Here is a 14,132-nt window from a genome sequence, read left to right on the forward strand (position 1 = left end):
AAGGACTCAGGTGGTCATTTATCTTTTTGTTACTATCTTGTATGGGCCATTGTTGATGATTGTGATGTTTTCATGGCGACGTTGTTTTTGTGGCGTCAATCTTGTTTGCGTGTCCCCTCGGATAAAGACGTCTGCTAAGAATCAATCAAGTGACGTAAAAGGTGGTCGGGGTCAGGCTCCGCCCCCCCCCCCCCCCCCCTCTCACAGGCCCCCCTCTCTCTCTCCGGTCCTCCGTGTGATCCCACAGGTGAGGCTGGGTCTCCGGTGGTCTCCTCGCCCCCCCGCCGGCAGCACTCCATCTCGTACTCCCACCACCCCCACCACGCCAAGACGCGCAAGGGCAGCCGCGCCAGCTCCATCGGCTACACGGCCTTCTCCCCGCGGCCCTCGCTGTCCCGCCACTCCAGCATCGCCGTGGCCCCGCCCATCGACAGGTCAAAGGTCAAGGACTACATGCTGCTCAGCGTGCTGGCCTGCTTCTGCCCCGTCTGGCCCATCAACATCGTGGGCTTCGTCTACTCCATCATGGTGGGTCTGGGGGGGGGGGATGAGGTCACTTCCTGTTGGAGCACGGTCTGGTGTGTGTGTGTGTGTGTGTGTGTGTAGAGCCAGTCTAACCCTGTGTGTGTGTGTAGAGCCAGTTTAACCCTGTGTGTGTGTGTGTGTGTGTGTGTGTCTGTGGAGCCAGTCTAACCCTGTGTGTGTATGTGTGTGTGTGTGTGTGTGTGTGTGTGTGTGTGTGTGTGTGTGTGTGTGTGTGTGTTCTAGTCCCGGAACAGCCTAGAGCAGGGTAACCTCGACGGCGCGGTGCGTCTGGGCCGCGTGGCCAAGCTGCTGTCGGTGGTCTCGCTGGTGGGCGGGACCCTGATCATCATCGCCTGCATCGTCAACCTGGCCAGTGAGTGGTGGATTCGGCCTCAACACATCCTCTGATTGGTTGAGCTTTTGGATTGGCTTAACGAGCTTCTTAAAGGGGCCACCCAAGAAGCATGTTGTCCGTCAGACCCAAGACTAGTGGAAAATAGGGTCCAGATGGAAAAATCTAGTTAAAGTCCATTAAGAAGCTTGTTAAAGGTGACATAGGTGTGATTAGCCATTACGAAGCGTTTTGAAAATGTGTCTCTTCTGACATCACAAGTGGGCGTGTCCACCTAGATCAGTCCACCAGCTGCCCTACCCGGTGGACCGTAGCGAACGTTGCTCATCTGTCCGTCACACGTCACGGTGGACACGCCCACTTGTGATGTCAGAAGAGGCCGATTTTCAAAACGGCTTGTAACAGTCACACACTCGTCACACTCACACCTGGTGGTACGATATTGGACCTTTAGCTCCGGGGCCGATTGATGAGGCCTTTGTCCCTCGGCTCTTCCTCATTGTAATGTAATACGTTAACATATGCTACATCAAATGCCAGCTTTCTAATGTCTCCGTTCCTCAGCTTCAGTATGGTATTCATCAACAGTAAACCCAAGAGCATTCTGTTGATGTGGTGAAACAAATCGCTTCATTTCTTTACCTTACCTTATTGTATTTTAATGTTAGGGGGACATCCTTTATAAGCCCTCTGGGGTTTCTTTTGTCCCACCCGTGCATTTATGTATGTCAATGTGCATCTCTTTTTTGCTATTTTAATCTTGTTTATCTGGCACACAGAAATAAAACTAAACTAAAAAATAAAACTAAAACAATATCGCTTCTCCTTCTCTTCCCTACAGTCAATGTAAAAACCTGAAGGAGGTCCACCCACCACCGCCCCACCCGCTCTGCACCTCGCTCCACCCTTAAACTCTCCACCACCACCACCACCACCACCACCCACAGCCAGGCCCAGCACCCGACCCCCCCCCCCCCCCCCGGCCCCCCTCCAGGAGACCTGCCGCTGGGGTATGGCTGGAGAGGGAGACTGCCTCACCCTGGAGGGGTTATGAGAGACAGGAAGTGATCTCAGAACAGGACGTTGACCACAGAACTTTGGGACTGAACCCTCCCCTCCCCCCTCTCCCCCCTCTCTCCCCCCTCTCCCCCCCTCTCCAATACATCACCAAGTAAAACACACACGCTGGCACACGCACACACACACACACACTCACACACACACACACACACACACACACAGACACCCTGTGACTTTGGGAGCTGGGTTGGGTGGTCTGGAGCCGTCACACCTTTGATGTCCTTGTTTGTGTCACTGCGCCTTGTGAACCCCTGTTAGACGGAGCATCACCAGAACCCTGAGAGCTCCTCTCCACCAGAGCCAGATCACCTCCTCACCACCGACCAGAGGACCACCACCACCACCGCCGCCACCGCTGCCGCTGCACAGGCAGAGCGACAAGATGAGCCACCATTTTCACTTGTCTCTGGGGGTTTGAGAGAGAGAGAGAGGCAGGCGGGCGGCCGTCCATTTTGTTCTAAGGGCAGGAGAGGGGGGGGGGGGTTGGGGGATGAGGAAGAGAGGGAGGACGGAGGGAGAAAGGCTTATGACAGATGGGAGAGCAGGGGAGGATTTAAAAGTGTCCTCACGTCAAAGAGACTAAATGTGCCAAGACAGACTTTTTATTGTCGGGTTTTGGCTGGGGCTCAGAGAAAGTGCTGAAGCGAGTGTCCAGAGGAATGTAAATAGAGAGATGTTTCACTGCGAGGACGGTATTACAAGACCCCCCACACGACAAGCTGTCAGGGCGGGCCGTGTTAATATGAGTCTACCATACTGCGTGTGTGGCCGTTAACATGACGTTTTGTATGATTGGAAAGCCAAATGCGTTGTAAGACCTTAGAACTCATTTGGGTTAAACAGTGGTGGAACGCAGACGCTAGAATCACCAGCGATCTGACGGGGGGGGATGTTTTGATTTGCATTCCGATTTGATTATCAAATGTTTCGTTCGTCGGTGGTTGAAACGCTGCTCTCTACTTCCTGTTTGAGTTAAGCTCCATCCGTAAGACCTGGCTCAACCTCCAACCAGGAGTCGCAACTATACAGACGACCTTCCCATGATGCACTGCTTTCCCAAGACTCTTAACCCACACCCAAACCCTTAACTTAACGTAACTATGACACCTCAACGTAACCATCTCCAACCTAATACTAACCATATTTAACCGAATACCTAAACGTAACCATCTGTAACCGACACTCTAACCATCTCCGACCTAATATCCAAACCCTAACTGTTCCTTGATAAGTAACTAACACTTTTGAATGCACCATGGGACACGATGATTACGCAGCACAGCGCACCGTCTGTATAGTTGCACCCTGCAGTCGGTCGGCCAATCGGACTGGGAGGAGGCGTGACACAACCGCGGGCGTGGACCCTGGAGCGCGCGGATGTGGTCACTGTGAGCGGGTTGAGGTCTGAGCCGGAGACAGCGATTCCATCGTAACCCTTTTTTTTCTATCTTTCTATCTGGATTCTATTGTAATCTCTCTTGTAACCCGCAGGCGATCAACGAATATTAATCTGGTTGGTTTAGAAGTTAAACGTTAGACAATGTGATTATTCTTACAACGGCTAGGCTCTATTATATACTCGATATTGGTATGATATGAATAATCTTTGTGGTTGTTGGCATGTTGTGGATTCTCTTGATGAAACATCACATTCAAATCCAAAGATAATCTGAGTGCTATCAAACTGTTGTATACTTGTTAATATCACATTCTTAATAAACACACCTTGCATGAACGCGTCTGTGTGGCTGCACAAAAGAAATAGCTTTCCCTTCTGCCGCTCATCTCTCACCCTCCACTTTCTCTTCCTGTATCGTTGGTCATTTATTCAGATGTATAATGATGACTAGACACGTGTTTGTAGGCCAGCTGATTGTCGTCCGGAGGGAAATTAAATGAGAAGGGTCTGATTGATGGTGTTTCACCTCATCTGTGAGCGATGGGAACCGTTTCAAACCTTTTACTCGGCGCTGGCCTCTGCTGGCAGAAGTAGATATTGCATACATAAAATAGCCAATGTCGTGACATTGTCTCCCTGTTTACATAATCAGCAGTATTAATTTAGTTGATTTGCTGTGATGACGCAGACTATCCAGATGTCTGTTAATCCCGGGGGAAATCGTTTAACAGGCTTCAACTCGAGAGACACCTGCGCACAAATTAATAATATAGCAGACACTTGAATCGAAATTGACTGGAATTCTAGCAGGTAGGCCTAGATGTTAAGCAGCTTCTCTAAGATAACTAGCTTCTCAAGTGGATATAGGGGATCCGAACTGATGTTGACGATTGCTCCTTTCTCCTGACAATATAATAAATTAGTAGCCTATAAAATCTAGATATTACGAAAGTGGATCGGTGTATATTTTCAAATCATGCTTTCCCTGTGGTTTATGTATTTTTGAAGCTGCATTTCATCCCCAATTGATGATTCCTCAAAGTAGTTTTGCACTTCTATAAAATTCCTTCGAGCCGGAGTTGAACCAGCGACCTAAGGATTTCAGACTCTTTCACTACAGTCCTCCGCTCTACCAACTGAGCTATCGAAGGTGGTGTTCGAATAGGTAATGGAGAAAAACTCTACAAAATATATTGCCAACGACTTTCTCTGATTCCATATCTGCCATTTCTTACCCAATTCATAATCCCTTAAATCCGTGACCAGGGAAGAAATTACAAATAAGAGCAAGTCTACAAAATATATTGCCAACGACTTGCTCTGATATATATCAGAGCAAGACTTGTTCTGACGTATTAAATATATTGCCAACGACTTGCTCTGATATAATGTATCTGATATAATATGTCAGAGCAAGTCAGAGCAATATATCAGAGCTCTGATATATTATATCAGAGCAAGTCGTTGGCAATATATTTTGTAGAGTTTTTCTTCATTGGATTTTCGAACACCACCTTCGATAGCTCAGTTGGTAGAGCGGAGGACTGTAGTGAAAGAGTCTGAAATCCTTAGGTCGCTGGTTCAACTCCGGCTCGAAGGAATTTTATAGAAGTGCAAAACTACTTTGAGGAATTGTCGTTTGGGGAAGAAATGGCAAATCAGAGAAATATACTGTACTTCAACGCATTGTGTTGGTATTAACACGCTCTAACGCCGCAACACCTCCTGTTTCTCACTCAAATCACGCGCTATTTCAGTAACGTAACACCTTATATATCCATACGATGCGCGCCCCCGGGAGCCGGTTCCAATGACCGCGCAGAGCCCTCTGAAGTCTGCCCGTACGCCGAGGGAGCAGGCAATGGCACTACGGAGCTCGGATCACCGTCACACCGTAGTCACTGCGGTCACGCCATCCACACTTCGGGGAAGCGCGGTCACGCCAGCTGCACTCCAAAAAAAAGTGATTACGCGTCACATTGTGGTTTGGGGTAGGACCTTGTACGGCAATGCACTTTTGCGCCGACAGGGAATTCATGGTGCAGCCAAGTGCAACTCTAAACTTAGAAACGTGTACTCTAATGGCCACTAAAATGGTTAAAAACGAGTGATTAGGAGATCAGGAGACCCAGGTCAAGTCCTGCTTGTGTGTCCTATGGGTTGGGTTATAGCGTGGTTGTTTTTTTGCAGCACCTTACATAAACTCCCAACTAATACAGGCCCGTAGTCACGGTTCAGATAATTAGGAAAAACAGACCATTTCATTACGCACACTGCCATGTGCGCCAATTACACAAATACAAGAGCCGTTAATTGTTAGTGATATGCCTTTATTTTGGAATAGTAACAATAAATACAGGGAAGAGAAAAACAACAAAAACATCACGTGTTTCCCTCAAAAGATCTGCGAAGCCTCCTCGTCCGACATAGCAACCAATCAGCACAAGGCCCAGGGTCAGCTGACTTCTTCACCGACTCCTGTGTGTGGAAGTCTCAGACGTCAGGTGACCACACGTTGTGTGTGACTGGTCAGTCAAAACCAATCTCATGGACCAAGATCTCAACAATGTGAAGCCACAACCCATCGATGGCCACTAGGTGGCGCCAAACGCCAGCAGGAACCTCCCCGTGGGGTCCGCTACTAAAGGGTTGTCGGTGCCTATTGTGTAAGTACTGCTGTGTTAGCGCCAGCGGCGGACACGTGTCCACACCTAGCTTAGCATTAGTCTCGGGTTGTGACACTTATTACTCAAGGAATGTCGGAGCTAAAAAGTTTGCCCTGTTTCAATAATGTAGAAATGTGTTATACAAGTACCACGTATTTGCACACGTACAATAGCAGTCTGACAAACAAACAAATCCAATCATGTCATAACTCATGAGATGAGAAGACCCAGAGCAGGTCGGTAGGACATCCGCGTGCACACGCGTTCGCTAGTTGATCACATCGGGAGGGGGGAACAAAGCGCCATCAATTTCCACTCGGGTCAGTATCATACTGCTCTGTGCCTCCCTCAGCTCACACCAGCGATCATCGTGTGGCGGTTTCTCTCTTGAATCTATTGGAGGCGCTATCTCATTATTCAGGGGGGGGGGGCGCCATTCATAACAATGTCCACCCCCAAAAGAAACAAGAAAGAACAGAGAGGAAAAACACGGAAAATATAAAATGATAAAACACCGAAAATGAAGAAGTTGTAAACAAATGACAAAGATGCCAAATAAACCAAAACAAAAGCAACCCGACAATTAAACCGTTCCGTTAAACCGGGAACGCTCACCGGTTTGGGGACGCACGTGGAGGGTGGAGGAGGAGGAGCAGCCACCACACGGGTGGAGCACGCTACAAAAGGTGTAGCGCTACGTCACACAGGTGTAGCCCCCCACACCTAACCGCAGGGGGTCTGCGTCATTACAGTGTCAGGGAGAAGACGGGAGAGAGGGGGAAGCGCGTCGGAGCCCTCATGGTCGCTTCTTGCGCGTGGAACCACGTCCACGCCCTGCACCGTTTAACAGACTGGTCTGGCTGAGAGGGGGGGGGGGGGGGGGGGGTGGTGGTGGGGGGGGTGGTGTCTGGGTGGTGGGGGGGGGGTTGGGTGAAGACTAGAAAAAAGTGGGGACTGTAGGCACTAGTTACCTGATCAACATGGCGGGGGGGCGGAACCTCAACACCACTAAGAATAAAAAGGAATTCTAAACGTTTAACCTCGAAAACATGTTTTGCTTGTGGTTTTTGTTAGGGTCGCGCTTTTATTTTTTTCCGACCGGGAATTCTTCTTCCTCCAGAGCCCCCCTTTTTGCGATCGATTGATTTTAAGGGGCGCTCAGAGAGGGGGGGGGGGACAAAGGTGGATTAAGTGCTTCCGGGGCGAGGTGACACTAAAAAAGACACCTAAAGAGACTCTAAACAAAACAACGATACTTTGTGTTCAAAAAGGAGAAGAGAATAAAGGGATTGGTCTTGGGGCAGAAGGCCGCTCTGCATCTCCGCTGCACCCCCTCCTGGTGTTGTTTGGGGGCGTGGCCTAACCTCCCCGGGGGGGGGGTGGGGGTGTGGCCTAACCCTCTCGGGGGGTGAGGCGGGGCTCGGCCAGGGAGCTGTGGATGATGCCGCTGATGGACTCCACGCCCTCGCCCTCCAGGAAGGAGCGGTGGTCGCCCTCGACGACGTGGACAGACACGGTGCCGTCGCACACCTGAGGGGGGGGGGGGGGAGAGGGGTGGGGGAGGAGACCGTCTGGGTGAGCGGTGGCCCGAGATATATGGTGCCTTCAGGTGCTATGGAAATGATGGTAAATACCAAAAGCCGACGTGAAAATTGCACATGAACGCCCCCCCCTCCCCCCCCCCTCCCTCACGTCGTCATTTCCACCGGAGAGCTCGTGGAATATTTTGATACACTGAGCTGCCGAGATGAGATGGCCTTTGACCTTTTCAACAGTAAAACAGGTCAGGATCCGTGGGGTCCGCCGTGTTTCATTTCACCACGACAACAAGAGCACTTGAACGCAAACGCACTCGTAATGTCCGGTTCACAAACGGGAAAGGATCGTCTTTTCCCATAGCACGTGAAGGCACCATTATCCCTGGAGTTTTACGTCATCTTACAAGCAGCATCGGAATGTTTTTTCGTTATATTTGGTAGTAATGCATCCGTTGGTCATTGATTAGTAATTAACCATGAAAGTATTCATCATTGTTGGGGGACCTTGTGTTTGAAACATCAGGCTTGACAAAGAAATGTCTCCAGTAGCCCAGGTTCCACTATGTTCGCGTTGATTTAGCATTTTAACAGAACTATCCCATGACGCATTGTGATGTACAAGCTTGTACATCACAATGCGTCATGGGATATTTTTGTGGGGTGTTGATACTCCACCGTTTTGTGAGTTTTAAGCAATTGAACAGAACTTAAAACTCGCAAAATGGTGGCGCATCAACAACAAAAAAAAACATCCCATGATGCATTGTGCTGTACACGCCCCCCGCCCCCCCCTGCCCCCCCCCCCCCGCCGCCTCACCTCGCTCAGCTTGTAGTCTCCGCCCAGGTTGTCGCCGTAGCCGCTGCTGGCCTTGGCGCGGAGCAGCGTCACGTTGCCGTGGTAGCGGGCGGCGGGCACGTAGCCGTCGGCGACCTTCAGCTTCTGGTAGAAGGTGGCGGCGGCGAAGGTCAGGGCGTGGCGGCTGACGTTGGCGTGGCGCGACGTGATGAGGTCCACCGTGGCCGCGACGCGGGCCTCCAGGTCGGCCAGAGGGAGGAGGAGCTCCAGCAGCTGGAGGGAGGGGGGGAGGGGCCAGAGAGGGAGAGAGAGGGGGGGGGAGAGGGGCCAGAGGGAGAGAGAGGGGGGGAGGGGCCAGAGGGAGAGAGAGAGAGAGGGGGGAGGGGCCAGAGGGAGAGAGAGAGAGAGGGGGGGAGGGGCCAGAGGGAGAGAGAGAGGGGGGGAGAGGGGCCAGAGGGAGAGAATGAGGAGAGGGGGGGAGGGGTCAGAGGGAGAGAGAGAGGAGGGGGGGAGGGGCCAGAGGGAGAGAGAGAGGGGGGGAGGGGCCAGAGGGAGAGAGAGAGAGAGGGGGGGAGGGGCCAGAGAGAGGGGGGGAGGGGCCAGAGTGAGAGAGGGGGAGGGGCCAGAGTGAGAGAAGGAGGGACAGGATGAAAGAGGGAGGGGCCAGAGTGAGAGAGGGAGGGGCCAGAGTGAGAGAGGGAGGGGCCAGAGTGAGAGGGGCCAAATTGAAAGAGGGAGGGGCAGAGTGAAAGGGGGAGGGGCCAAAAAGAAAGTAAGAAAATAGAAAAAATAAATAATTAAAGAGACATATTTGAAGAGAAGAAAGAAAGAAGTGTTACACATCAAATATGTTACGCATCAAATATATTAAACATAGTACACCTCTATTTCGTACACTAGTATTATCAACAGCATGCAACCAGAAATACATTAACCATAACATTGAATGTAGTATGTAAACTTACACACAATTAGTTTGATATTACGTTGGTGTACTACACAACCAGACAAGGCGTACCACGGTGTGCCACGTACCGCGGTGTACCGCGTACCGCTGTGTGCTACGTACCTTGGTGTACTCGATGCCGGTGAACTGCTGGATGAAGGCACACAGAGCCTCGGTCTCAGCCTCCGACTCCTTGCCCGGCGTCAGCTTGGCCCGGTAGCTCTGAGGCACGACGAGAGGAGGATGATCATGTATGTAAGCACCGCTCTCATTAAGAACCGGTAGAGAACCATTCATGTACTGATCACGATGAGATGAGGATGATCATGTATGTAAGCACCGCTCTCATTAAGAACCGGTAGAGAACCATTCATGTACTGATCACGATGAGATGAGGATGATCATGTATGTAAGCACCGCTCTCATTAAGAACCGGCAGAGAACCATTCATGTACTGATCAAACACAGATTAAAATGGGGTTATTTAGTTCCAGCTAAGTACTGATAGAGTAAACTGATAAAGTACTAACAAAGTGCTAGTAACAAAAGTACTGCTAAAGCAAAAGAAGTACCATCAAAGTACTGAAAATCTACTGATAAAGTACCAACAAAGTGCTCCAATAACAAAGTACTGATAAAGTACTCTAATAACAAAGTACTGGTAAAGTACTAATAAAGCGTACTGATTAAGTACTCTAATAACAAAGTACTAATAAAGCGTACTGATTAAGTACTCTTATAACAAAGTACTGATTAAGTGTACTGATTAAGTACTCTTATAACAAAGTACTGATAAAGTACTAATAAAGCGTACTGATTAAGTGCTCTAATAACAAAGTACTGATAAAGTACTAATAAAGCGTACCGATACTCCAATAACAGGGTACTGATAAAGTACTAACAAAGCGTACCGATACTCCAATAACAGGGTACTGATAAAGTACTAACAAAGCGTACCGATACTCCAATAACAGGGTACTGATAAAGCACTAACAAAGTGTACCGATACTCCAATAACAGGGTACTGATAAAGCACTAAAAAAGCGTACTGATTAAGTACTCAGCACTCAGAGTACAACAGAGCACTGATACCTGAGTGTACGCGGCCACGTAGGAGTGGGAGCCGTCGAACAGGAACAGGCTCTCCACGGCCAGGCCCTGGCTCTGCAGCTGGGAGCACATCTCGAAGGCCACGCACGCGCCGAACGAGTAGCCCGCGATGCGGTAGGGCGCGGCGGGCTGCAGCCGCCGGATGCAGTCCACGTAGAAGGAGGCCAGCGCCTGGATGCTGCCCAGCGGAGCCGCTGGAGGGAGGGGGAGGGAGGGAGGGAGGGAGGGAGGGGAGAGACGGGTTAGAGACCTCGGACTCAAAGAGTCCCTCCTGGTTTTCCAATCCCGCCTCAAGACCCGTCTGTTCTCTAGTGACTTCTCTTCTCTCTCTCCTGTGTTTCCGTGCTGCATGTCTGTCTGTCTGTTTTATCACCACCGCCGCCCCCCCCCCCCTCAGTGTAAAGAGACTTAGAGTCCTAGAAAAGCGCTATATGTATAATTAGTATATGTTACACGTGAACCTCCTAAGATGACGCAATTTCATTGGTTCGCTATCTCGGGATATTGGGCAATATCCCCGAGATTGAGATCTCAAACTCGGGGGGTATTGTTTTTTTTTTCACCGTAAAATGTCCCGCTTTGCAAGTGTTTCAGAGGAAAAAATACACGAAATTCAACAAAATGCTATCCCTAAAAACACAAAAAGAGCAACACAATAAGGGATAATGTATAGAACGCCGGTCTATACCATTATGCCATTATCGGGAAATAAGCCAGATAAAGGGGCTTATTTTCGATTATTTCCCGATAATGACCGGCGTTCTATACATTATCCCTTACATTATCCCTTACATATTGTACAACTGTTTAGTACGACAGCACACTTCATACATCTGCCCTGTCTCCCTCCGGGCACAGGGCCCATGTGACAGGGAGTGGGCGTGGCCTAGGGCTGCTCGATTATGGAAGAAAAAAAAAAATCATAATCACGAATATTTTGGTCAATATTGAAATCTCGATTATTTTTTTGGTTTGAAAACATGATGCATTTATTCATAATTTCTCTCCAAAAAAACAAACAAAAAAAACCACACTTTGTAAATGAGAACTTTGAAATTTCCCCTTAAAAAAAAAGACACAAAATGGTCAAATAGAAAATAATGTCCAGATATGTATCCAGCTGTTCTGAAATTTCTATAAAGAAAGAAAGAACAAAAATAAATAATTTAAATAATTAAAAAAATAATAATAATAATAATAATCGTTCCAACTCTATCATATGAGTTTGGTGACCGTTCGCGATCAATCGTTAGATTAATCGCCCCGGCCCTAGCGCGCGGGGGAGCCTACCCTTGGTGCACTGCAGGCCGTAGCAGGGCATGCTGAGCTTGGCGGTGAGGCTCCGGAAGGCGGCCACGGAGCCCTCGATGGGGTGCACCAGGAACAGCGCCCTCTCCTGGCTCTGCACCTCGTTCAGCCGCGCCAGGGTGGGGCCGTCCGGGTCCACCAGCAGCACGCTCAGGTCCGAGGCCAGCAGCTCGCGGGCCGCGCCGTGCTTCACCGGGGACTGCCGCGATTCTGGGGGGCAGGAGGACGGAGGACGGAGGGGGGGGGGGGGGTGTGACGTCGATGTGTTAGAACTAAGGGGTTGAACGATTTGGGGAAATAATGGAATTGCGATTATTTGCTGCATTAGATACTGCATCCATAAAAGACGCTATGGGGACGCTATGTTCCTAAAAACAGGACATCAAAAACCTGGTAAAGTATGCTGAAACCTGCACTGTTTGAGTGGTCGCATTAGCGGCCTCTAGTGGTTGGAGATCACGCTACAGTTATGGTTTATCGTTTTCATATGACAGTAACTGTTTACAACAATGCTGAGATTTTCCCAAGTGGGAAAAATAGAATGAATATATACATACATACATACATACATACAAATTAGGGCTGTCAAATTAACATGTTAATCTATATTAATTCAGAATCAGAATCAGAATCAGAAAAACTTTATTATCTGACATGACAGAAAATTATCTTCAGCGTGGCTCAACACAATTAATCACAGAAAAAAATAAAAATCACGCGTTAAAAAAATGAACGCAGCTTAATCGCGGTCTATAGCGCCCTCTAGAGTCAAAACAAAGTATTGTATATTTTTTGCCTGAGATGCATTGTATCATGAGTGAGATGGAAATGTTATTAATTTGATCTTAAAATGCACCGTATGTTAATGAAAGACATGTTTTAAATAGGCGAGACATTGAACTTTAAAGTCTATTATGTACATTACTCATAGAATCACTCATCTGCCATAATTATACTTGAATTAAATTATTTTGAAATACTTTCTCTGCAAAATGTAAGTATGCGATTCATTTAGATGAATTAATCACAGAGCCTGTAATTAATTAGATTATTATTTTTTTTTAATCGCTCGACAATCGCCCTAATTAAAATAAAAGATTTCTAGAGAAATATTCCCTGGTGGATGGGTGGAAAATTCCCTGGTGGAAAATATCGTCGCGGGGGGGGGGAAGTGAGGTGGGGGGGGGGGGGGGGGGGGGGGTGTGGTTAGCCGTACCTTCGGTGGGCTTGCTGTTGGACAGCTCCCGCAGCTTGTTGATGGTGAGCAGGCGGATCTCCCGCATCGCCATGACGATGTCGTAGTCGCGCTCCAGCGTCTGCCGCACCTCCACGCCCATCAGCGAGTCCAGGCCCAGGTCGGCCAGAGAGCTGTCGGCGTTCAGGGTGCTCACGTCTCGGACCCCTGGGGGGGGGGGAGGGAAAGGCATGGGGCCAGACGTTAGGCTGGAGACGGTCCAACGCATCAAACCATCAAACCATCAAACCATTAAACCATTAAACCATCAAACCATCAAACCCGGTCTCAAGCAGAGGGTGTGAAAGGTGGTCCATCTTGGACCACCTTAGCCGCGTTTGAAAATCGTTCCCTACGGCGGCTACAGTGCACTATAGAGGGCGCTCGTCGTTCTGTAGTGGTGTTCCAGTTCTCAGTGGTTCATTTCATTCACTGTATAGTGGAGAATAAAACACCCCAACATTTGCACAATGCAATGCGGCCGTGCATTTACTGACGCAAATGACGTTCAGAAATGTTCAGCGTAGTGTCCGAATTCTCGCTTGTTCGTTCCCTATATAGTTCACTGTATCATAACCACTATATAGGGAACAGTGAGTGAGGGAATAGGGAACGATTTCCAACACAGCTCAGGTGGTGAGTGTGATTAGCCGCTAACAAGCCGTTTTGAAAGTCTGCCTCTTCTGACATCACAGGTGGGCGTGTCCACCTCTATGTGTGACGGATAGATGAGCAAACGTTTGCTACGGTCCACTGGGGTAGGCAGCCGGTAGACTGATCTATCACAGCAACACATCTAGGTGGACACGCCCACTTGTGATGTCAGAAGAGGCAGATTTTCAAAACGGCTTCTACCGGCTAATCACACTCACACCTGGTGGTGTAATATGTCACCTCTAAGACTAGTTGGGAGTTTCTTTATTGCAAACTATTTATGATAGTCCTAATACATTTTATTGATCTCCTAATGTTACTTCATTACAGCATGTCTGAAGACAGCCTCCAAGACAATCCACACAGTCCGTATTTGCAAGAGCTATCCAATGCACAAACATGATCCTGTCCGTCATTCAGTATTCATAGTCCTGCAGCGTGTGAAAGCCCAGCAGTTCAAAAATAACACGCTGTAAATAATGAAGAGTGAATCAAAATCAAAACCGTAGAAACCCTGGGTTACT

General features: G+C 48.9%; 2 protein-coding genes and 2 non-coding genes across 4 annotated transcripts in view; 2 read left to right on the top strand and 2 right to left on the bottom strand.

Annotated features, from left to right (window-relative positions):
* The window catches only part of prrt2 (proline-rich transmembrane protein 2), a 4,462-nt gene extending 2,630 nt beyond the window's left edge, over positions 1 to 1,832 (top strand). The window contains exons 2-4 of the mRNA XM_084474948.1: positions 248 to 528; positions 769 to 898; positions 1,719 to 1,832. Of these exons, the coding sequence (XP_084331074.1) occupies positions 248 to 528; positions 769 to 898; positions 1,719 to 1,735 (428 nt within the window). The 3' untranslated portion in view covers positions 1,736 to 1,832. The remainder of the gene's footprint in view (positions 1 to 247; positions 529 to 768; positions 899 to 1,718) is intronic.
* A 2,588-nt stretch (positions 1,833 to 4,420) lies between these two features.
* AC3HAE_025792 (transfer RNA tyrosine (anticodon GUA)) lies at positions 4,421 to 4,507 on the bottom strand. The gene is given in 2 exon segments: positions 4,421 to 4,456; positions 4,471 to 4,507. It is a non-coding gene; the product is annotated as a tRNA-Tyr (tRNA).
* Positions 4,508 to 4,869: 362 nt separating this feature from the next.
* AC3HAE_025776 (transfer RNA tyrosine (anticodon GUA)) lies at positions 4,870 to 4,956 on the top strand. Its single transcript is given in 2 exon segments — positions 4,870 to 4,906; positions 4,921 to 4,956. It is a non-coding gene; the product is annotated as a tRNA-Tyr (tRNA).
* Positions 4,957 to 5,669: 713 nt separating this feature from the next.
* fasn (fatty acid synthase) overlaps positions 5,670 to 14,132 on the bottom strand; it is a gene marked incomplete at its 5' end in the record, with an annotated part of 33,544 nt that continues 25,081 nt past the window's right edge. Inside the window, 6 exon segments of the mRNA XM_084475664.1 lie at positions 5,670 to 7,552; positions 8,378 to 8,629; positions 9,426 to 9,524; positions 10,395 to 10,606; positions 11,703 to 11,930; positions 12,937 to 13,163. Of these exon segments, the coding sequence (XP_084331790.1) occupies positions 7,415 to 7,552; positions 8,378 to 8,629; positions 9,426 to 9,524; positions 10,395 to 10,606; positions 11,703 to 11,930; positions 12,937 to 13,163 (1,156 nt within the window).

Source organism: Micromesistius poutassou, assembly GCF_964030765.1.
Source record: "Micromesistius poutassou genome assembly, chromosome: 11".
Taxonomy (NCBI): domain Eukaryota; kingdom Metazoa; phylum Chordata; class Actinopteri; order Gadiformes; family Gadidae; genus Micromesistius; species Micromesistius poutassou.